Source organism: Rhincodon typus, unplaced genomic scaffold (assembly GCF_021869965.1).
Source record: "Rhincodon typus isolate 14 unplaced genomic scaffold, sRhiTyp1.1 hic_rhity00002217, whole genome shotgun sequence".
NCBI lineage: Eukaryota > Metazoa > Chordata > Chondrichthyes > Orectolobiformes > Rhincodontidae > Rhincodon > Rhincodon typus.
In genome coordinates this window covers 1-25000 of record NW_025967855.1, presented here as the reverse complement: position 1 = coordinate 25000, position 25000 = coordinate 1, and the positions used below count along the sequence as shown (strand labels likewise).

The following is a 25000-nucleotide window of genomic DNA, read 5'->3' as shown; positions in this document are numbered from 1 at the left end:
ATTTGAAATCTGAAAGACTGCACATTCGCAATTACTCATTCAGCATAATTTAAGAAAAGCTGATGAGCCAAATGTAAGTGAAACTTTAAAACAAAATCAGATGACACGTGGGCTACTTCAGTTCCAATCATTTACATTTTTTTTCACAACATAGAAGCCACTTCTCCAAAAATGAATCCTTGTGCTTAAAACCAAATTGCAGTCAAAACCTGTACGTGGGGTGAGGGGTAGAGGAAAGCAAGAACAAGAATAAATGGGAACATTGCCATTGGCTGGACGCACAAGAACAAATACTTCTTATTCTATTCTTACAAAGAGCTGTATCAGTATAATACATCTGACACCTATACATCTATTTTTTAAAAACCACTTTCTCAAGAAATGAATAAAAATTATTACCCCATCCAACGAAACATTCTGCCTATATCCTTGGTGAAGATGCTACTAGACAGCCCCTGTTTAACTTCATTGTTCCATGCAAATGCTTCATCTTCGGACTGTAAAAATAATTCAGCGTTCAGAGATGTAAAGCAGTGTAGAAAAGTTCACAACATAGAAAACAATATATTGACACCAAACAGTTGTGTGTTATAAATTAATTCAGAATGGGGTGCAAGGCTTTTGCGTGAGCCACTGCACCATAACCAAAATGTTCCACAAATTCTTGTGCAATTATAAAAACCCAAACAAAAAACAACTGTGTTAGAATTCTTCAATTGCAAAGAGTCAGTATTTTACTTCAAGAATAAATTGAGATAGTGTAAAAGGTTCACCTGTCCAGTGCTCTGTCACATTACATTTTAAACATAAACTTTTGCTTTACCTTAAACTTAAGCACATACAGAATGGGAGCAAATGTCTCAGTGTGAACAATTGATGCATCATGGGGAAGTCCAGTCACAATAGTTGGCTCCACATAGTTTCCCGGACGATTAATCACCTATCACAAGACAGCAGCGATCAATATTAATAAACCTGTCACTTTTCTTTGGCCCTTAAATATATTTACTTTAAGAAAACAAGAGGATTCGAACTTGAATTAAAGCTCAGACGTTCTTCATTGGCATCACATGCAGGATACGTCTGTTAATTCAAGCTGAATCAACTGAATAATAGTGAAATGAGTCGTGACCAGAAGTAACCTAGTGTAGCATCTTAGTGAAACCTACAGGGTAGATTGATCTTAGTAGGATAATAGGTTGGCACAACATCATGGGCCGAAGGGCCTGTACGGTGCTGTACTGTTCTATGTTAAAATCTGGAGATTGTACTGGCCTGTCCCACTTATCTAACTAATAAATATAGTAAATTTTCAATCCTCATCTTGTTGATTGTTGTCACTGCACCATACCTCTGCAAAGTCCTACAGAGATGAATCCTTCCGATTCAATGTTCTCTTAGACCCCATCTCATCCTGCCATTGCAACAAAGGACTTACATTTCCACCACAAGCCACGGTGCCACCCTGCTGTTTGGCCTGTTCCACTGCATTCTTGTACATATCCACTGCCTGCTTAGTGTGGAGAGGACCATATAAAGTAGTAGCTGAAAGAAAAATATTTTAAAAATTTACTGTACTTGCACCATACAGCAGTTGAAAATCTGGAATATGGTACTTAAAACAACTCTGTTCCAAACATCAAGAGTCAACCCAAAAAAAATCAGCAGAAATCAATCTACGCTGCAGACAAGAACCCAATTTTTGTAAAAACCAAAAGAACTGCGGATGCTGTAAATCAGGAACGAAAACAGAAGTTGCTGGAAAAGCTCACCAGGTCTGGCAGCTCTGTGAAGAAAAAAGCTTGAGGAAGGGTCACTGGACCTGAAACGTTAACTCTGATTTTTCTTCACAGATGCTGCCAGACCTGCTGAGCTTTTCCAGCAACTTCTGTTTTTGATCCAGTTTTTGTAGCAGGGTTCAAATTCGCAACCAGCATTTTCAACATCTATGCAAGGGAGAATTGCAAAACAAACAAAAACATTTTGGCAATAATTCTGATTTTCTAAAATTCTAAGGAAAAGTGTAAGTCTTTTGAAAACAACATAGGGAGGTGTCTGATAGTATTGCCTTTGGTCAAATTTTAATTGCCCTTATCTCCCAGTGTATTAGTATCCCTTTCCATTACTCCTTTAGTTATTATGCTGAATTGTAAATGGTTTGCAAATCTACCTCAGTGGTTTACATCTGTGGTTCTGCTAGCTGATGCTTGTGGTGCCACAATTTTCACTCTTGAACATTCATATCTTAGCTGTCAGCAGTGTCTCACTGCAGCCATGTGTATTTAGGGGTTCCCTACCTCAGGGACCAGTTTGTACAGCGTTAATGTCACAGGTTGTCGTTACTGTCACAAACATTGCAAAAGGCGAGATTATAAGTATCACCAAAAGAACTGCTTGCTGAAATTCAAAATCCCTAGGCTTCCGTCGTTAGCTTTTCCGAGTGGGTGCCAAGAGGTGGCAAACAGAACAGGCAACAACTTGAAGCTATTAGTCTGCCAAAAGAAGTGGGCATCAAGTCCAGACTATGAAGAGGAAGAGGACGACCAAGGAGGGAGAGAGATATGGCTAGTGAGGTGCTGGAGACTGGAGGTAGATGATGCACATCACCTCTTGTGAGGGAATCAAACATCACAGGATTACCGATTAAAATGTAAGTGGAAGCCAGTATTACAATTACACCTTACTTATAATCTAATCTTAACTATAGCATTACTGCATAGTCACAACCTGAAATAGGCATGATAGAACAAAACCGAAGATTTTTAAAAAATTATTCAGGAATCAGGGCTTTGATCACAGATAGCAAAAGGAAATGACATGCCTCCTAACTGTTTAATGTAGAAGGTGGACAAGTTAAACACATCCACAAGCCTTGTCTGAGCTTGGCATCAATTTTTTTTTATATATTGGCAGCATGAATGCTGCTTCTGCTGGTACCTGCTGGTTTCAGCATTAATGCTGGTTTTAAGCTTCTTGTCACAATCGGCTGTATCCCATTTCTCTATTTTAAATTTTAAATGACCAATTTGACTTTGATTCTGTACTGTATTTAAATTTTCTGAAGGCACTTCATAAGATGCCACATGAAAGGCCACTGTGGAAAATAGAAGTTCATGATGTAGGGATAGCATATTGGCACAGATAGACTTGCTAGCTAACAGGAAAGAGTATAGGCATTTTTATTTTCTTGCTAGCACAATGTAACAAGTGATGTACCACAGAGCTCAGTGTGCAGCCTCCATGTTACACAATTGATGTAACTGACTTGATGAAGGGGCCAAAGGCGTGGTTACTAAATTTTCTGATGACACAAAGATAAGTCGGAAAATAAATGTAATGAAGAATAAAGAGCCTACACAGGGATATAGACAGATTAAGCGAGTGGGCAAAGATCTAGCAACTGAAGGATAATGTTGAGAAAATACAAACTCATCCATTTTGGCAGGAAGAACCAGAAAAGTAGATTAGTGAAATAGTGAGAGATTGCAGAGCCCTGTGATGCAGACAGATCTGGCCGTCATAGTATATAAATCACAATAGATTAGTTGTGCAAGCTACAAAAAGCAAGTAAGAAAGCTAAAAGAATATTATTGTTTATCACAAGAGGAACTGAATACAAAAGTAGGGAGGTTATGCTTCAGTTATACAGAGCACTGGTGAGACTGCATCTGGAATACTGTGCACAGTATTGAACACTATGCTCTTAAAAAAAAGGATACAAATGCATTGGAAGCAATTCAGAGAAGCTTACTAGACTAATGTGGAATGTGCATGTTTTCTTATGAGGAAGTCAGACATGCTAGTTTTATATGAGATGAGAGTTTGGAAGAGATGACTTAATCGAACCTGTAAGGTCCTGTGGGCTCTTGACAAGGCAGAAGTGGGAGCAAACTTCCCTCTTGTGAAATAATCTAGCATGAGGTGTCACCATTTAAAAATAAGTGGCTGTCCATTTAAGACAAAGATAAGGAGATTTAATGTCTCATACAGAGTTGAGAGTCTTTGGAACTGTCTTCTTCAAAAGGCCATGGAATCAGAGTCTTTTTAAGGCAGGGTGGATATATTAGATAGATTTTTGAAAGCCAGGACGCTTGGAGGCAGGGGTTTAGAAATAGGTCAGAACATAGTATAAGCAGATCAGCATGATCTTATTGAATGGCAGAGCAGGCAAAAAAGGCTTAACAGCCTAATTGTGCTCCTTTTTCATATGTTTGCTAACATCCAGTTCTGAATTACTTAATTATCCTCACAAGTACTGAATGTTTAATCAAACTATCTCAAGCCTCCCTGCTCAGTGATTTTCCTGAACAGTTTAAGTGAGGGACACTTCATGGTAACATATGAAATAATTCACATGCTTTTATGACGATGCTGTCACTTTAAAAAGGTTGTTTTGTCCTGGGTTTTCTTGAAAAGAGATGGTGTGGGCAAAAGGTTACAAATGGACTCCTGTAAACAGCTTAAGTAAATAACTAGGAGGCCTTTAGGTTTTGTCTATAAATAGTTGGAACAATGGAAGGGGAGTGGCCAACTCTCACAGACCAGGCTCTGTAGTTTCTTTTAAACTGTAGCAGTCAGAAGCCGTTTGGGGTCCCAGAAGAGTGGGAAGCTTCAATAAGTAATGCTAGCTGCTAACTTCTCCGAAATCTCTCTTGATGTTGTTTCCTCCTGGATTGGAGAACTGCATGTAAGAATCTGCGTCTGAATTTACCGTTTTGCCAAGGGATGTGTTTATGGGATGTTATTTTATTGGAACAGTTAATTAGAAATAGGTACTGTATCTATGATTTGGTTAAGTCTTCCAATAGTTAAGTTATTCTAAATTCCTCTTTCTTTCATTTGTATTTTAATTATGATATTTAAATAAATTGTGTTTTGCTTAACATCAAATAATTTGACCAGTCGCATCACATCTGGAACATGCACTTCACAAGTACTTTTAAAATAAGTAGTAGTTAGAGTCTAGGCTACCTTCCTAAAATATTCTGAGGGGTCTAGTCCATAACAATTTATAGTGGTTTTCAAATAATGAGTAAATGGGTTTTCAAGAAAGGAGCAAAAAACTTACAGTCTAATGGATCTCCAATTCGGACCTGTTTGTAAGCTTTGACCAGTTTTTCCACCACACCATCATGAATACTTTCATGTAAGAACTAAAAAAAAAGGCAATATTTAATATTTCTATTTTTGTTAAATTTCTGCAAAGTTATAGAATGATTTTTAATCAAATGAACTTCATAAAACAAATGGTTAGTCGTTTTGCAAATATTTATTCAGAAAAACACTGGGCAGTCTTGGTTATAACTCACCAGACGTCTAGTTGTTGTGCACCTCTGCCCTGCAGTCCCCACAGCAGCAAAGAGAACAGATGGAATTACCATGTTTAAATCAGCGTCATCGAACACTGTCAGTGATAAGATAACACCAGTCAAATTCCATGAAGAGATTCAGTTAGAGAACAAACTTGTTCCGAGAACTGCTCACAATCTGCAGATTCTTTGGGACATATAGCGACAAAGTTATTCATCTGATATTTAGCCTCCAGCTGGTACTACAGAAGACCATCAGCCCTTGCTGGTCTTCACAAAAATATAATTAAATGTATTAAATTACAACTTCAGCCATTACATTGCTTTGTTCTTATGGGAAATGACAATCTTATAGCATGGCAATTTATTAACCATGCAATGCCATTTCCATCTCAGCACTTCTAAAAGTATGACACTGAATTTACAGGGTACTTTTTTTTAAATTAGGTACATGAAAAAAATAAAATTTATGTTCTAAACATTTGGTTACCTGCTGAGATGTCATTTCATAATCATTGGTCAAATAATTTTCAGTGTTCCACAAACAGTTAATGTCATGGTTGGACTTCAATTTTAAGTAACAAAGTGAACTGCTCTCCAAAAACCAATTAACCCAGTGTATTTAGTTTAACAATACAGGCTGCATATAAAGACATTTCTTAAGAGGATGGGAAAGTTAAATATCGCTGATTCTACAACTGAGAAAGAATCCAAATGCTATAAATGATCATTTATAGTAAACTGTAAGAGCTTTATACGGTGTCCAAAAGCTCTATATTGTACATTCCTTTCATATCGTGGGAAAAGTAAAAATATTAAAAGGACATTTTGGACATAATAAAGCGTGATTTACATTTCAACAAATAAAATGGAAAGACACAAATTTAAAAGTAAGAAATATCTCATTTGTCTTGTGGTTGAACCGGGAATTCAATTTTAACCATCATTGGGGAAAAAAGCAAGAATGTAAAGGTTCATTCCCAGCAATGTCAGTTCTGCAGTACTTGATTCTTACCAGGTGATGGCACCTGTACTCTTTTTGTATGGAATTTGAATTCCCTTTAACCAACAATCATTTCAAGAAAGCAAAACTAGTCCTGAAATTCCACACAAGATTTTGCTGGTCTCCCACCATAACTTTTTAGCAGGTGAACTCTCCAAGGAATTCCACATCGGAGATTTCCATTGCAAAGTAATGTGCCTGAAGTGAATTTGTCTCTCTGGGAGCGCAAGAGCAAAAAAAAAAGTGAGGTAGGAAGAGAACGCAATAACGTCAAAATTAGGTTTACAATCCATGTGTGCCAGCATACAAACTGTGGTAACTAAGGTTGGTGAGCTATTGGCACAGATATGGAAGGTGATGGTACATGACATTGTGGTGATGAGAGAGACCTGGCTCAGAAAAAGGAGAGGCTTAAAACTAAGTAAAGTCAGAGATGTAGAGCACAGAAACAGACCTTTTGGTCCAACTCACATGTGCCGACCAGATACCCTAAGTTAATCTAGTCCCATTCGCCAGCATTTGGCCCGTATCCCTCTAAACCAATCCTATTCACGTACCCATCCTGATGCCTTTTAAATGTTGTAAATGTACCAGCCTCCACCACTTCCTCTGGCAGCTCGTTCCATACATGCATCACCCTCTATATGTGAAAAAGTTACTCCTTAGGCCCCTTTTAAATCCTTCCACTCTCAACTTAAACCTATATCCTCTAGTTTTAGACTCCTATCCTGGGAAAAAAGACCTTGGCTATTCACCTTATCCATGCCTCTCATGATTTTATACACTTCCATAAGGTCACCCCCTCAGTCTCCAACGCTCAAGGAAAATAGCTCCCAAGCCTATTCAGCCTCTCCCTATAGCTCAAACCCTCCAACCCAAGCAACATCCTTGTAAATCTTTTTTTGAACCCTTTCAAGTTTAACAACACCTTTCCTATAGCAGGGAGACCAAAATTGAACACAGTATTCCAAAAGGGGCCTCATGAATACGAGGTATTTAGGAAAGGAAACAAAAAGAAGGAAGGAGGTTGACAATACTGATTAAATGCCAGAGAGGGTTGTTCTGGAGGGGGCTGAAGATAGATTCTATTTGATTAGAGTTAAGCAACAACAGGCATAAGCATTATACTGTTGGGTGTATTCTATAAGACACCATCAGGAGAGATGTAAAGGAGCAAATTTGCAGGTAAACACCAGAGAAATGCAACAACTATTTAGCCATCATTTCCATCACCTCCAGCGAGATGCCACAACCAGACACATATTCCCCTACCCTCCCTTTGTCAGCATTCCACAGGAACCATTCCCTGGTCCACTCCTCCTCCATTCCCAACACCTTCCCACAGTCCAACGACACCTTCCCCAACCGCAGAAGGTGCACCACCTGCCAGTTTCCTTCCTCCCTCCCTGCAATCCAAAGCCTCAGATACACGTTCTGGGTGAAGCAGTAATTTTTCCTGTACTTCACTCAATCTGGTCCACTGTATTCGCTGCTCACAATGTGGTCTCATCAACTATAAGGAAATGAAATACAGACAGAGTGGCTGCTTTGCAGAACACTGTCACAAAGTTCCCAAGCTTTCAGTTGCCTGCCACTTCAACACACCACTGTGTTCCCATGCGAACATTTCTGTCACAGGACTTGCTGTTGTTCCAGCGAACACAGTGTAAGCTTGAAAACAGCATTTCATTTTCTGCTTGGGGACCCTACAGCCTCTGGGACTAAACATCGAGTCTAATAAGTATAGAGCCTGATTTAGTCCTTCCATCTTTTTTACCCACCCTCACACCATGGTCTTTTCAATGACATGTGTCATTTTCAGTACAGCCTGGCCATTCTTCTCCTAATCTCAGCTCTCATTATCACTTATTCAGCTTCTCTTCTGTCATGGCCTACTATCAACAATTCCCTCAACTGCCTACCCCATCCACATCTCTCTCTCTACGCTCCCCACTGCCCACCCCTGGTCTCCATCTCCAGCTTTCCACTCACCTCTCCACCACCCTCATCTCATCGTGAGCGTAAATACCATATTTTCCTAGCTGCTATCAGTTCTAATGAAGAATCAACGTACTCGAACTCTTAACTTTGTTTTTTATCCACAGATACTGCCAGACCTGCTTAGTTTTGCCAACAATTTCTGTTTTTGTTACAGATCTCCAACATCTGCAGTTCTTTGTTTTATTTTAGGGCAGGTGGTTCGATTGCTGGCAATCAAAGGAAACCTTAGATTGTTTTATTGGGAAGAAGCTGCAAAGTATGTAGATTTGGCAGACAAAGGCATCGGCCAGTTTGTTAACAATGGAGACTGACAGACTCCAAATTTCCAAAGAGCTGTTGAGAATGTCAACATTCCTGTGTCAGCTTGTATTCAGCAGCAATTCATAAAATTATTGCAAAGACTAGTAAGTCAGACTCTCTATGAAAAGCAGTTTTGTGTTTAGCAGCAAGAAGAAAAACCTAACTCCAGAACTCTTGGGGAAAAGACACATGAATGAGTGAAAAGCGATCCCAGTAAAAGCAACATGAATAGCTCAGGCATGTCGGTCAGTGCTGGAACGTTTGTTGTTTACATAAATGATCTGGATGTGAATGTACAAGGCATGATTAAGTTTGTGGATAATACAAAAGCTGGAGGTATCGTTGATAGCGAAGGTTATCAAAAATTACAGAGCAATCTTGATCAGATGGGGAAGTGGGCTGAGGGTTGGCAAATGCAATTCAATACAGATAAGTGCACTTTGGAAAGTCAAACCAAAGTAGGGCTTATGCAGTAAATGGTAAGGTCCTGCTGAGTGTTGTGGAACAGAGGGACCTAGGAGTACAATTTGATAGTTTGTTGAAAGGGGCGTCACAGGTGGACAGGGTGGTGAAGAAGGCATTTAGCATGCTGGCCATCATTGGACAAGGCATTGAGTCTAGGAATTGGGACGTTATGTTACACTTGTATAGGTTGTTAATGAGGCCACACTTGGAATACTGTGTACAGTTTTGGTCACCCCTGCTATAGAAAAGACATAGTTAAGCTGGAAAGTGCACAAAGAAGGTTTACGAGGATGTTGCCAGGACTAGTAGGCCTGAGTTATAGGGAGAGGTTGGACAGGATAGGATTTTATTCCTTGGAACGTAGGAGAATGAGGGGTAATCTTATTGAGGTGTATAAAATCATTAGGGAATAGATAGAATGAATGCATGTAGCCTTTTTCCCAGGCAGGGGTAATTGAAAACTAGAGGGCAGAGGTTTAAGGTGAGAGGGGAAAGATTTAAGAAGGACCTGAGGAGCAATTTCTTTACACAGAGAGTGGTGCATGTATGGAATGGGCTGCCGGAGAGTGTGGTTGAGGCTGGTACAATAGCAACATTTCAAAAACATTTACATTGGTGCATGGATGGGAAAGATTTAGACAGACACAAACCAAATGCCAGCAATTGGAACTATCTGAGTGGGCACCATGGTTAGCATGGACCAGGTTGGGCCGAAGGGCCTGTTTCCATGCTGTATTTCTCTATGACCTACTGAAATTCCCCAGCATTTTCCCTATTTATTTTAATTGTTCTGTTTGTGGGATTTTGATTAACTTAATTCAACTAATTCTGATGACACACAATCCCTAGATTTATTTTAAAAAGCAACAACGTTTAGGGGAAAAACATTTGTTTTGCTTGTTCAATAGAAGGATCACTGGACTGAAACATTAATTCTGCTTTCCCTCCACAAATGCTGTGTGACCCGAGTTTTTTTTCCAGCAATTTCTGATCTTGTTTGTGTTTGTTTTTTTTTAACTGGACTGGTTATCCTGGATTCTGTCCCTATCAATGGAAATCCATTTTATTCAGAAGTATCCACAAGATAGTTTAACAGTGGTCAGCCAAATATTGAAGGGCAGAGGTGAAATATTCTTAGAACACGTTACTGCCAAGTAAAACAGAATATCAGATAAAATAATTTACTGGAGTTGGTCCTCAATGGTAAACCCAAGATAGCACTGAATGTCCATTCAGGGGAATACGGAGGGTGGAATCTGAATCCCACTGGAAATTTTTAAGGTGGGTAGGTATTTAATTGGGTGGGAGAGTGTTGTATGAGGATCCAACATTCAATTAAGTTTGAGGCAGAAAGACTGGTCAACAACCTTCCCACCCTGATATATTCATTCAGGTCCTCAAGTAAATAATGCCCATAGTGGAATAGGTGGTTTCCTTATTCAAAGTCACACTGGCACACTGATTGAGCAACGTGGCATCAGGAACAAAGTTCACTGGAAGTCCACCTCCCCCTTACCTCCCAATCGCCTCTCCTCCTCCCGCAATCCCACCCTGCCCTCACTCACCTTTGACCTCAGGTTCCATTCTGATCCTGGGCCTCTGGTGGGTGAACTACCAACAGGTGCCACTTCTGCCAGTAGCCAGGGTGTGGAGGTGCCAGTGAAGTCACCTGACGAAGGGGCTACGCTCCGAAAGCTTATGATTTCAAGTACACCTGTTGGACTATAATCTGGTGTTGTGCGACTTCTGATTTCTCCCAGTAGTTTGAAGTGGTGGGATGTTTGTCCCCAGAGTTATTCATCCTGGGGAAGGCCCAATGGTGGGTACATAACTACCTGACTGGCACTTAATACAACAGGCCTTCCTCAACATCTAGCCAACCTGTGAAACCCACATCACAAACATTAAATTCCGCCCTTTACACTTATAATGAGCCTGAATATCAATCATTTGACAGATACTGCAGCAACATCAATAAAGAAGGATACTATTTTACAATTTCATCCAGTACATTTTGTTTTAAAAAATGTCATTTTAGTAATGATTCACTCCAGAGAATTATAACTCTCTATGTTCAAGATTTAACTGTGCAATTATTTGTACCTGTTCAGAATTAAAATAATGTGCCTCAAGGGTTTTACAACATCAGGATGCATAAATCCAGAGTTTCATGAAATGTCACTATTTCACAAACTCCAGTCCCCAGTTTGTGGGTAATAGTTATAGCATTTTAGAATCCCTACAGTATGGAAGTAGGCCATTTGGCCCATCAAGTCCACACCATCCCTCTGAACAGCATCCCACCCAGATCCACATCCCTACCATATTCCTGTAACCTTGCATTTCCCATGGCTAACCCATCAAGCCTGCACATCCCTGGACACTACAGGCAATTTAGCATGGCCAATCCACCTAACCTGCACATCTTTGGACTGTGGGAGGAAACACACGCACACACGGGGAGAATATCTGGTGTGGAGTTTGCACAGTCGCCTGAGGCTGGAATCGAACCCGGATCCATGGCGCTGTGAGGCAACAGTGCTAACCACTGAGCCACTTATGTTTTCTTTTGTTCAAGCTCATAATTATACTTCAAATAAGAAAAGGAAATAACACTAAAATGACTACTCTAGATCTAAATGTATTTTTTTTTCTTTGCCTTAGGAATAGGACAGATTTCTCCAATCTGAAAATCTAGCTTCATATCTAAAGATTACACTGGATCAAAACTGACACATTACCAATGATAGCATTGTTCCCGCCAAGCTCCAGAAGCAATCGCCCTGGAAGTGCAGACAGAAGAGAAAAACATTATAGTTCATCTTCACAAAACCGTCATCAACAGTCAACCAATTTCTACTTCACACTGTGCATTTTGTTGCGAAAACATACAAGTTTCATTACTTGCATCTACAAATGACTACTTACCAAATCGCTCTTGAACCACTAACGATACTTGTTTGCCCACATTTGTGCTACCAGTAAAAGACATGAGATTTATTCGTTCATCTTTGCTCATTGCAGCACTGAAAATTAATCAAAAACAGCTTTAGAATATCAGTTAACTTCTGGAGTACTCAAGTATAAAAATCACAGAAAACTTTGAGTTGCTTGTAGCCAGCTGGACAATCAATAACTGAAAGATACTAGCTTCTCCTCAAAATCACATTAACTGAAATGCCTGCAGAGTTTTGCAATAATCTTGGTTTTGTTATAATCTGGAATTTATTTTATATAAATAATGGATTACAGAGAGGAATATTTTAACACTGCAATTCTGTTTGGTAATGTGGAAAATTACAGTAATAGACAAAAGATTTAGCATTATAATCGTAGGATGAACTCTAATGTTGAATTGGTTACCATCGAGTTTCTTTTACACACACAATATTATGGAGAAAAAGGTCATTCAGCTTGTCACCTGTTTACATCGGGGGCAACTCAGCTAGTCCCACTCTCTTGCAGCGCTGCTAATCTATTTTATACACACGTTTATTAATTCCCGAACTCACAATTGAACCTCCCTCCCCACCACTTCTAAGCAGTGCGATCCAGATCCTAACCATTTGCAGTAAAGAAAACGATCTTCCTCTTGACACCATTGGCTCTTAGTTTGATGCAGCCACTAATTTATCTGCATTCTTAAAAGGGAAAGGACATCAAGATTTCAAAACTTCATGAATCCCGCTGCTAAAATTCGACAGCTGCACCAAACTAAAGATACAGTCATACAGTGGTTTCAAAAAAAAAAGGACAAGTAATCTAGAGAAATAACCTGGTGACATGCATGCAAACACCACTATGACAGCTGTGGAATTTAAAGCCAGTTAATTGGAGGAGTTTAATGTTAGGTGATAGGAGTCTTGAACCCCTCCACTGGAGAATTGGCAGGAGCCTTGTGTGCATGTCCTAGGAGAAGTCCTCTAGAATTAAAAGCTCATCAGGCCCTTAACAGGCTAGTGTCAGGATTTAGGAATCCAATTCTCTGAGAGCTGCCAGTTACTCTAGACTGACAGCTCTCCATTGTTGTCCAGTATGACCAAGAGTGGTGGCTGTTGTGAGGAATGCACCCACCAGAGGCCTAGGACCAACAACAGACCCAAGTCCAGAAGTGAGTAAAGCCAATGTGGAGGTTGCTAAATAATGTGGTGGAGGGAGAAGGGGTCAGAAGGGCAGAGAATGGTTTTTCATCATGCTCCCACCCCATCCTGATACTCAGCAATGTGGCAATAATGCCTCAGAAATGGCATGTTTTTGGTCATTTCAACCAAACCATTATGCCAGACCAATCAGCATTAAGATAGCTACAGGAAGCAACAACAGCCCACACTGCCATGACAACATTCAAAGTCACCCATACTGGGAATCTGTGCCAAAATTGGACAGCATTCTCAAAAAGTTGTTAAGCGACAGTCCAACAGTCATAAAGTGAGTTGTGTATCTCAGCCAAGATCCTCCATCAATACCACCATCAGGGCTGATTCACTAACAACGGAGGCAGGGCACTGTACAGCCGAGAGGCTCGGAGAGTCCTCAGTATTGACTCTAGGACATAAAGGTCTGCGGCACCCAAGTAAACATGTTCAAAGCAACTTGCTAACTAACATCAACCTTCATTCCTCAGCAACTAAGAACATAATTGAATAGAATGGTCAGTGATGACAGTGATACAAACTTTTTTTCACTGATTCAGAGGAAAAAATGACTTTGTTGGCTGGGCCAATGTTTATTACCCATTCCTAACTGCCCTTGAGAAAGTGGTGGTGAACTACTTTCTTGAATCGTGGCAATCCATTTGGAGCAGTAGCCCGTAATGCTGCGAGGGAAAGAGTTCCAGGATTTTGACTGAGCAAAAGGGAAGGAATAGCAATACATTTGAGTCAGGATAATGATTGGTTTGGAGGGGAACTTGCAGGTGGTGGTATTCTCATGTACCTGCTGCCCTTGACATTCCAGATGGTAGTGATCATGGGTTTAGAAAGTGCAGTCTAAGCAACATTGGTGGATTTCTGCAGTGCATCTTGTAGATGGTACACACTGCTGCTACTGAACGTCAAGCGTGTTGTGAGCAGACGTTTGAGAATGTGGTGCAAATCAAGTGGGCTGCTTTGTCGTGGATGGAGTCAAGTTTCAAGTGTCGTTGGAGCTGCACACATCCAGGTAATTGGGGAGAATGCCATCGTACTCCTAAATGTAGATGGTGGGTAGACTTTGGGCAATCAGTTACTCACTGCATAATGAATAGCCTCTGACCTGATCTTTGAGCTTCAGTTTTTTGCATAGCTAGTCCTGTTCAGTTTCTGGTGGAGGATTCTTTGATCACAATGCCACTGAACGTCAATGATTAATTCTCTCTTGCTCATACCCTAGTTTAGTGGGAATGTTACTTGTCAGCCCAAGCCTGGGGATATTGTTCAGGTTTTGCTGCATTTGGACAGTATCTGAACATTATGCAATCATCAGCAAATCTTCTTCACTTCTGGTCTTATGATAGTCGATGGATATACTGGCAGTAATCTTCCAAAAATCCTTAGGCTCTGGAACAATTTACAGATGATTGGAAAGTGCCAATGTAACACTTTTATTCAAAAAGGAAGAGACAGCAGAAAGATAACTACAGGTCTGTTAGTTGTAACATCTGTCATTTGGAAGTCTACTATAAATCTATATAGTCTTTATAGTCTACTATAAAGGACGCAATAGCAGAGCATTTAGAAGTATAATCAAGCAGAGTCAGCATGGTTTAATGAAGGGGAAATCATGTCTGATAAGAGCCCATGGTAGTGTGGATAGAACATTCTCATGGATAAAGGACTGGCTAACTAAAGAAGACTGAGAGTTGGGATAAAGCGGCTATTTTCAGGATGGCAACCTGTATTTAGTGCAGTGCCACAGAGATCAGCATTGATGCTACAACTATTTATAAGATATATTAATAACCTGGATGGGGTAAGTGAATGTACTATCACCAGATTTACGGATGATATAAGAGTAAGTGGTGTGGTAAGGCAAGCAGCAAGGATGACTCGAAGAGTCTGCACAGGAATATAAACAGGTTAAGTAAGAGAACAAAGACTTGGCAAATGGAATAAAATGTGGGAAAATGTGAGGTTTGGCTGGCAGAATAGAAAACCTGAGTTTTATTTAAAATGGGAAAAGACTGCAGAAAAAACTCCTGCACAGAGGGACTTTGGGGTCCTCGGGCATGAATCACGAAAAGCTAGCATCCATATTCAGCAGATAATAGGGAAAAAAAAATGAACCGTTAGTCTTTATTTTAAAGGGATTGGAGAATAAAAATAGCAAGGTCTTGCTAAACTATGCAAGCAGTAGTGAGTCCACAGCTGGAATACGTAAACACTGACTAGATCCCTTACCTAAGGAAAGAGAAATGGGCATTGATGGCAGTCCACAGAAGGTTCACTAAGTTGTTTCCAGGTATGGAGGGACTGTCTTATGAGGAGAGGTTGAGTCAGCCTGTTCTCATTGAAATTTAAAAAGAATGAAAGGCAGCCTTATTGAAACATCCAAGATAATTAGGGGACTTGACAGGAGAGATACTGAGAGGTTGTTTCCCCTTGTGGGAAGGTCTAGGAACATGTGAAGTGAACCCTATTTGAACAGAACTGCTTTGCAGTAAGCTGATGGCAAGTGGATCAACATGGCAACAACATTCGGCAAGAATTTAACATTGCTTACATTGTGTTGTTCCAAATGGAAAGTACTCTAACTGCATCTTTAATATTCTTGCACAGGATGTGCTGTTGCTGGATAGGCCATCCCTAACAATCCATCAGGAAGGTAGTGGAATATGTTTATATGCCACACATTTTATATATATTCTAAGACGATTCAGAAACATGCTCTCACATAATATATTCAATGTTTATAATCAAAATTGCATCCTCTGGTTACTTTCTCCTTACATCATCAAATTGTTTTTGAAGAATTTCAAATACTTCTGGTCATTCATGTGACTAGTTATCATGGACGTTTAATCTGGATTATAAAGGATGGAAGGTACTTTATGTAAGAGTTCATTATGGAAAATCAATTTTCACCAAGTCCATCATTTCTTCACTAATAAACTTGCATAAGAAATTGTAACAAACTTGTATTTTTTTCTTAACTATTATTGTACTGGCGAGTGGGACAATAATTGATACCCACAGTTCAGCAAGTGAATTAATATACTTCAAGAGCATTAGTCTGCTGTCATTACTCTTTATTCACTTACCCAATGTCAGCACCTCCACATGTAAGGGAACAAATAGCTCCGGGTAATTTGTTATTTTCCAAAACTTGAGCAACAATTCTGTAAAGAGAGAAAATTAGAACAACTTGCAAAAACTTTAATTTCAGAAGTAGATAAAGCTAAAAAGACTAAAGCTGTACAGAATGTCTGCATTTTAATAGCCATAAATTTAGGATTAAGAACACTTTACAGGGTTATTTTTAAAGCCATTAATAATTATTCCAACACTGACAAGGACACAATCCACCAAACATTTAAAATGCTTTATGGTCAAAATGGAAATAAGGTGAAATTATGCTTTTTTGGACAACTGAAGTGAAACTGAAATTTAAGCTTAAATTTTAAACTTGCATAATTTTGAATAGATAATTAAATATCAGTCAACTGCAACAGCTCAAGGGTCAAGCGTTAGTTACACAGAAAGCTTCCAGGCTAACTGAAACAATTGTTTGAAAGATGAAATCTTACGAAAATAAACAGAATAAGCTGGGCATCGTGTGAGGCTTACAAAGCAAATGAATTCAGAAAAGTTAATTCAAAGGAACTTTTATTTTGCAGTTCTCCTAAACTTTTTTTCAAAAATAAAAGCTTTAATCAAACTTAAAACTAATATGAAATTGCACGAAGGGGACAAACTCTGTAAATTGATGGAGTTGGGAGAAATTGACATTCCAGACCCAGACTGTGGCGGATTCTGGTTGCAAAACAACTAGCTGCCAGCTGAAGTAGTTGACCTTCATGAGTGACTGGCAATGCCTCAAAACATTAGAGAGGGAGTAGTTTTATAGCCAAGTTACAGAAGATCAGACTTTCGATCAGAGTAAACAAAAGTTGGTTGGAAATAGAGTCAGAAATCACATGTGAATGTACAAAATGGGAGCAAAAATTGACCATTCAGACCTTCAAGCTTGTCCTATCATTTAATGAGATTGTGACTGATTTGTTTGTTTTCCCACCTACACCTAATAACACTTGGTTTCTCTGTCTGACAAGAATTGATCGACCTCGGTCTTAAAAATATTCAATTATCCACTCTTCAAAGGTGGAGGTTCAAAGTTGCTCAACCCGCGGAAAAAACAAATTCTCATCTCTGACCTGTGTCCATGCTGTATGAGTCTATGACTTGAAAGGGCCACTGTCATTTTGTGACACCAATCCTTGTTCTAGACTGATCCACAAGAGGAAACATTCTACCCATGTGCACTTTGTCAAGATTATTCAGGATCTTATAGATATTTTTAAACAACCTCTTCAAACATGTTATGACACACTGCTGGAGCAGTTGGGACTTGAACCCAGACCTTCTGCTACCCTCAAAATGTTGTACACTCGAATCAAGTTCACCCCTCACTCTTCTAATCTTCAGCCTGTCAAACGTGCCTTAACAAGGCATCCACCAATTCCAAGTATCAATCTAGTAAACTTTGTCTGAACCAGCTCCAAAGCTTTTACATCCTTTGTTGAAAAAGGAGAGCAAAATTGTGCACAGTATGTGAGATGTACTCTTACCAATGTCCTGTGCAACTGAAGCATAATATCCTTTATGTTCAATTCTCCTCATATAAGAAAATAGCACTGCATTAGCCTTTTTGATTACATTCTGTACCTGCATACTAATTTTTCATGATTCACACACCAGAACACCTAAATCCCTCTGTATCTTAGAATTCTGCAGGCCTCTTTCTGTATTACTCATTTATTATTCATATATTTACATTTATTAATTTTTTAAACTATTCTACCTGTCAAAGGGAAGAACTTCACACTTTCCCACATCTGCAACTGTGTCTCTATTAATCTATCCTACAGATGAGTACACCAATTCACTTCAGTTAGTTCAGTTCTCATGCCAACATACTCGCCCTTAAATAGGTTTAAAATACTAGTCTTAGCCCCAATCTTCTCCCTTTCAAATTGGATGGAAAATTCACTCATTAGTGTCACTCTAACTATGGGTGCCTTAACTCCAAGGTCATTAATTATCTCATGTTACACAAGTCAAATATAATCTGCTCTCTGGGCAGTTCCAAGACAGGTTGCTCTAAGAAATTATCTGAAAAGCCTTCTGTGATCTTATCCAAGCCAGTACCACCTATCTGATTTTGCCAACTAACATGGTTACTGCTGTCCCTATAAACACATTTATCAATAATTCTTCTTATATACTTTGTCATACGTTGCAGTTACTGTTAGACCACTCCCACTAGTGACTTCTTTCCTGTACTATTGCTCATTTCCACCTAGACTGATTCTACACCCTGATCCCACACCCTGATCCCATGATCCAAGGTCATCTCGAACCAGTGCACAAATCCTTGACTAACAGTGCTACTCATCAATCTTTGTGATCATGAAGCCATGTCTCCATAATATCTACCAAGTTAATTTATTTATTTCAATGTACATCACCATCAGTTCAATCTGGTAGTGGACCAGGTGCCACCACCCATAATTCAATATCCAGTCAAGGAAGAAGGGAAGAAGGGAAAAGGAGCAGACAGACTTTGGCATTAGCTAATTCAATTATTATGCTCACAGATAGAATTCTCTACAAAATGGGCTCAAATGAATTGTATGTTGCTTCCTGGTATGTGGATCCCATGTTCAACATTGACACGATAACAGAGGGAGCAATTGTCGTCAACTATACGGTGATAAATAACATATCTAGAAGACAACTAAAGCGTTCACACTAAACTTAAGCTACTGGAAAGCCCAACACCTGCACCTATGTGCACGATTTTCTGAAACAGTATGTATACCACATGCAAATGAAATGAGACATGTGATAAATATAAGGAACACGTGACTATGGGTTTAGTGTAAGATATCAGACAGTCGGTATTTCAACCAGTGGGATGGGTTTTGGTGTATATGGAGGTTATATAGGCCTGATAGGTTCCAACTAAACCAAAAGAAAAATGAGTAGAGATATTGGCAGGCAGAGTTACTTCCCAACTCCTCCTTTGCACGTGTTGGCAGGTTGCCTCCAATTCCATGAGCTCTCATTTTTGTTATGACACTTAAATAGAATTGAGTATCCATAAGAAAGGTCATTACAATATAAAAGAGTCAAATTACATAACAAATATACCTAGGACTAGGGATAATCTATACCTGCTGGAAAACAATAAACCATTACGTGTCAATAGAAAATATACTTACTGTGTAACTGCTACACTAGTCAGAGGAGTCGTGGGAGCGCCTTTCCTGTGAACATAAAATAGATAGAATCATAAATGTGAGGCACAAGTGGCCCATCTCATCCAAACCTCACCCCAGATTTTGATCGGTAGCCATCCATGTTATCACAGAATTGTCACAGTGCAGGAGTGTCTACATTGTGTCTTCACTCTGAGCATTTTAACTTAGTGCCACTCTCTTGGTTTATGTAATCATGCATTTTAGACGATTTTAAAACTGCATCTCATTCCCATAACAGAAAACATCACCTATATCCACACTTAGTGCCCAATGGATGTCAAGGACCACAGGGGGTCAGATAAGGTTTCAATTGCCAAAATAAAACTTAAACACTGAACAAAGAAAGTTCTGGAGAAGCTCAGAAGGTTTGGCAGACAGAGAGAGAGTCTCAAGTATGCTGCAACTTTCCTTCATGCAGGAAGTCATTGCAGACTCAAAATGAGGTTGCAGATTACTTCTGTTATTGTTAACTGGTTCCCTTTCCACAGAGGCTGCCAGACCTGCTCAGTTTCTCCAGTGCTTTCAGTTTTTTGTTCAGATTTCCAGCATCCAGCAGGAAATAGCTGCATGAAGATAAATCTGTGTCAGAACTGTAGGGGAGATTTAAAAAAGAAGGCATGTTACTGCAAGGAAAAGCTCAGAGCTTTCCCAACCATGGGCACCTTAGATATCAAGGAGCACACAGGATAGCAAAAGGCATTAAGGGGAAGCTTGTATCAGAGACGGAGAGCTCAATACTACAGAAAGCTGAGAGAAACGGACAGATTATTGTCAAGCAAGGGTTATGGGGGTTTACGGGAATGTGGAATTTAAAATACAGACAGATCAGCCATGATCTTAGTGAATGGAGCAGCAGGCTCAGGGATCTATGGAGAAGAAAAAAATTAGGAAACATTGTGTGTAATTTTACATCAGACATGGCCATTTAGCTCTTTGGAACCGGCTCCTTGGAAACACTGTCCAAATTAATACCATATCTGTTAAAAATTAATTCTTGTAAAATTCTTCTATTCTATTGTTGTTTTGCAGCAGTTTATCAATTTAGATGTTAGTTAAGTCCACGAACTAAGTGCTGGAACTAAAAGGTATATGACAGACAGATCCATGTCTAGGAAACATCCCCATCAACAATCTCCTTAAAACTCAATTTTAGGAGCCTGCCAGCAACATTTCCTGATTTCTCAATTTCTCATGCTGTTATATCACTATTGGTAGAATTAAAGTAAAACACTAGAATTGAGTGGTGGGATGTCATTTTCTATACATTACCCTCACAACATATACTACAGAGAATTTAGTTGTTTTATTGAGACAGATATCTGAAAGTTTATTAACAATGAAGAATAATACTAATATGATATCTCAGACTTAAATATATTCTGAAGTCTTTGCTTACTTATGTTACTATCACATTTTCTACACAGTTGACATGCTAACTAGTTAAATAACTGTCTGAGTAGCTGGTTGGCTGTCTGAGTTACTGTTTGTCTGTACACAAGGTAAGAAGGAGACTTTTTATATTAGAGCACTGCATGTCATGATCTCATTTATCTGTCTTAAAGATACAGTGCCATTCTGAGATCTGTACAATGACGCAATACGTGGTAAGGAGTGTAATATTTATCTCAATGTGACAAGACATCACACAATCGCAATTTTAAAATGCCTAAATTTAAAATTAAAGTTAATACTGGAACCAAACACAGGTTCTTAGAAATTAGCATCCAGGTCTTGCAACAAAGACATCTTAATATTTGGGCAGTGAGCAAAAACAATAAGTAAAAGGAGTGCATTTAGTTTGCAAAGTATGCAAAGGAGCAGGTTGTACAGTTACTCCACAACTTGGATATAAGAGTACAGTAACAAGAGTTGCAGCATTAATAAAAACCAAAACCGCACTAATAACTATTAAACTGGGCGAAACTGACAACTCATCTGCTATAAGTCACTTCAAAGATAGTAGGAGGATGATGCGTTGATTCCACTCCCGTACATCTCAGTTGTCCTCGTTTTTCAAGGACCGTAACTTCCCCTCCTCGGTGGTCGAGAACGCCCTCAACCGTGTCTCCCACATCTCCCGCACCTCATCCCTCACACCAATAAGAACCAAAAAAGAATCCCCCTCGTCCTCACGTACCACCCCACCAACCTCCGGATCCAACGCATCATCCTCCGACACTTCCGCCATCTGCAATCCGACCCCACCACCAAAGACATCTTTCCCTCCCCACCCTTATCTGCTTTCCGGAGGGACAACTCTCTCCATGACTCCCTTGTCCGCTCCACACTCCCCTCCAGCTCCACCACACCCGGCACTTTTCCCTGCAACCACAGGAAGTGCTACACCTGCCCCCATACCTCCTCCCTCACCCCCATCCCAGGCCCCAAGAAGACTTTCCACATCAAGCAGATGTTCACCTGCACATCTGCCAATGTGGTATACTGCATCCGCTGTACCCGGTGTGGCTTCCTCTACATCGGGGAAACCAAGCGGAGACTCGGGGACCGCTTTGCAGAACACCTACGCTCGGTTCGCAATAAACAACTGCACCTCCCAGTCGCGAACCATTTCAACTCCCCCTCCCACTCCTCAGACGACATGTCCATCCTGGGCCTCCTGCAGTACCACAACGATGCCACCCGAAGGTTGCAGGAACAGCAACTCATATTCCGCTTGGGAACCCTGCAGCCCAATGGTATCAATGTGGATTTCACAAGTTTCAAAATCTCCCCTCCCCCTACCGCATCCCAAAACCAGTCCAGCTCGTCCCTGCCTCCCTAACCTGTTCTTCCTCCCACCTATCCCCTCCTCCCACCTCAAGCCGCACCTCCATCTCCTACCGACCAACCTCATCCCGCCCCCTTGACCTGTCCGTCCTCCCTGGACTGACCTATCCCCTTCCTAACTCCCTACCAACACTCACCTTTCCTGGCCCCATCCCCGCCTCTTCGACCTGTTTGTTTCTTCTCCACCTATCCTCTCCTCTATCCCTCTTCTATTCGCCTCCCACTCTCTCCCTATTTATTTCAAAACCCCCTTCCCCTCCCCCTTTTCTGATGAAGGGTCTAGGCCCGAAACGTCAGCCTCTCTGCTCCTATGATGCTGCTTGGCCTGCTGTGTTCATCCAGCCCTGCACCTTGTTGTCTCTGCTATAAGTCACTATCGCTTTGTGTAGGGTAAACTAAACAAGATGCGGTTAACTTTATTAATTACACAGTGACCTGACTGGAATTTTGTTCTCTGATGTGGCAACATGACAAGAGTGAATTTAATTGCAATTTACAAGCAATTTTTGCATGTTACTCAGTGTTAGTTTTAAAATTGAATCAAAGAAGTCTAATCCTGTGTAGGCTGATAACAAAAGGGTGACATATAAGATGCTGGCTTGCTGTCCTTACAGCCAGCAAAAAGGAGAGGAAGGGAAATACCTTCAGCTAATGTACCCATCACTTTTGGCTGCAAACGAAAAGTAGAAAATCGAACACAGATCTATCTTGTCTCCGGCAAAATTTCCATCAATGAAGTTATACAATGAAACATACATTTTCATAGTTTGGTCAAAGGTATTAGTATAAAAAGCAGGATGGATATAGCTTGGATTACCTACATATAAGTAAAAAATACTTACCAAAGACAACAGTTTCCACAGACAAGTGCAAGGGCATTATTCCAGCCATAAACAGCAACTGGGAAGTTAAATGCAGTGATGATTCCTACTAGACCAAGTGGATTCCATTGTTCAATTAGAGCATGTCCAGGACCTTGGAAAGATTTCATGGAAGTCAAGTACAAGTTAAATACATTGTAGCTTTGTTTCAGACTCTCTAAATAAAAATACGGGGAGAGAACTTCATGGAGATGGGTCCCATTTCCTATCATTTACATTATTTCACTGAATTTTTTTTTTTACTAAACTTTCAGTTAAGATGTGGCGTGAGAGTGGGAGAAATAGTAAGAACAATATACCCTATAGTCATTATCTACCTAAAGTTAAACAAATTATGTACCCAAAAGGTTGAGGAATGTTAATGTTTGACCTTTAGCTGTAGTGAGGAGTCCCACCATAGGTTTAACAACTGCAGTTGCTCAAATCTACTGCACTCTGAATTTCTCTTCCTCTGACCTGACCAATTCCATACAAATCACTTTCCATGCAAGACTAATATAATGGAGAATTAAACTTGGATTTTGAGAATTTTAAATAAGTTAAAACCAATTAAATATGCTTGAAGATCGAATGCTTTAAGGGATAGTAGGAGAAAGGATAGAACTGTGAAAAAAAAAGGCTTTTTGAATTTTTTTTTTTATAAAGTCCTAAAAAGCACCAGAATATTAAACTTCTAGAGTCTCCAGATTACAACATGAGAAAAATACTATTACCACCAAAATCTGACACTTTAACATAACCAGAAAAATTCATTTCAAAACAAGTTTTGTCACAGTCACAAAAACTAAACACAGTTAATTTTTTAGCTCTTCTGATTAAAGTTATGGCCTGAAATGTTAACTGCTTCTCTTTATTGATGCTATCTGCCTGCTATTTCCAACAGTCCTGTTTTTATTTTTGTTAAGTTTACTATTCAGTATTGTTTTGAGGATGATATATTCAAATTTCACTTTATTCTTTTATGGGATATGGGCTTTACAGACGAGGGTAACATCTGTTGCCCATTCTTAGTGGCTCTTGAACTGAACAATTTGTTAGGCCATTTCAGAGGGAAGTTAGAAATCAGCCACATTGTGGAGGATCTGGAGTTACATTGGGCTAGACCAGTTAAGGGTAGCAGATCTTCTTCCCTAAAGGACTTTAGTGAATCAGATCCATTTTTACGGTAACTGATGAATGTAGTTAGCAATACTGCAAGTATCTTTCAATTCCACACTTCTTAATTTAAATTCCAGTTGCCATGGTGAAATTTGAACCCATGTCCTCAGAGTTTAGCCTAGGCTTCTGGATTATTAGTCTAGTGCCAATATCTCCCAGAATCTCCTTCGGGGCGGCACAGTGGCACAGTGGTTAGCACTGCTGCCTCACAGCGCCAGGGACCGGGTTTGATTCCAGCCTCGGGTGACTGTCTGTGTGGAGTTTGCACATTCTCCCCATGTCTGCGTGGGTTTCCACCGGGTGCTCCGGTTTCCTCCCACAGTCTAAAGATGTGCAGGTTAGGTGGATTGGCCATGCTAAATTGCCCGTAGTGTTCAGGGATGTGAAGATTAGATAGGTTATAGGGGGATGGGTCTGGGTGGGATGCTTTGAGGTTCGGTGTGGACTTGTTGGGCCGAAGGGCCTGTTTCCATACTGTAGGGATTCTATCTATGTAAGTATTTTTAAGGCACTTTTGGGCATTGAGTGATTATGAAAATTACATTATGATGTATCAATAAATGCAGTCTTAATTAATCAAATGCAAATATTTTGCATGTTCGCACAGTTTGGGTACAACCTTTTTATGCACAACCTT

At 39.9% G+C, this 25000-nt stretch overlaps 1 protein-coding gene across 1 annotated transcript; it reads right to left on the bottom strand.

Annotated features, from left to right (window-relative positions):
- Positions 1–377: 377 nt before the first annotated feature.
- On the bottom strand, positions 378–23330 carry LOC109914520 (aldehyde dehydrogenase 7 family, member A1). The gene is made up of 10 exons (XM_048593017.1): positions 23167–23330; positions 19499–19543; positions 16316–16393; positions 12007–12104; positions 11820–11861; positions 5310–5404; positions 5069–5153; positions 1439–1545; positions 824–940; positions 378–497 (listed from the first exon to the last, which is right to left on the bottom strand). The coding sequence occupies exons 1-10, from the start codon at positions 23313–23315 to the stop codon at positions 396–398; spliced, it is 918 nt and encodes a 305-aa protein (XP_048448974.1). The 5' UTR covers positions 23316–23330; the 3' UTR covers positions 378–395.
- Positions 23331–25000: the final 1670 nt, after the last annotated feature.

Coding starts and splice junctions, on each gene's coding strand:
- LOC109914520 (XM_048593017.1), bottom strand. CDS start 23,315: ATGAAATCTTTCCAAGGTCCTGGACATGCTCTAATTGAACAATGGAAT. Junction 19,544..23,166: donor TGTGGAAACTGTTGTCTTTG/GTAAGTATTTTT, acceptor TTATGTTCACAG/GAAAGGCGCTCCCACGACTC. Junction 12,105..16,315: donor TGTGGAGGTGCTGACATTGG/GTAAGTGAATAA, acceptor ATTAATTTTCAG/TGCTGCAATGAGCAAAGATG.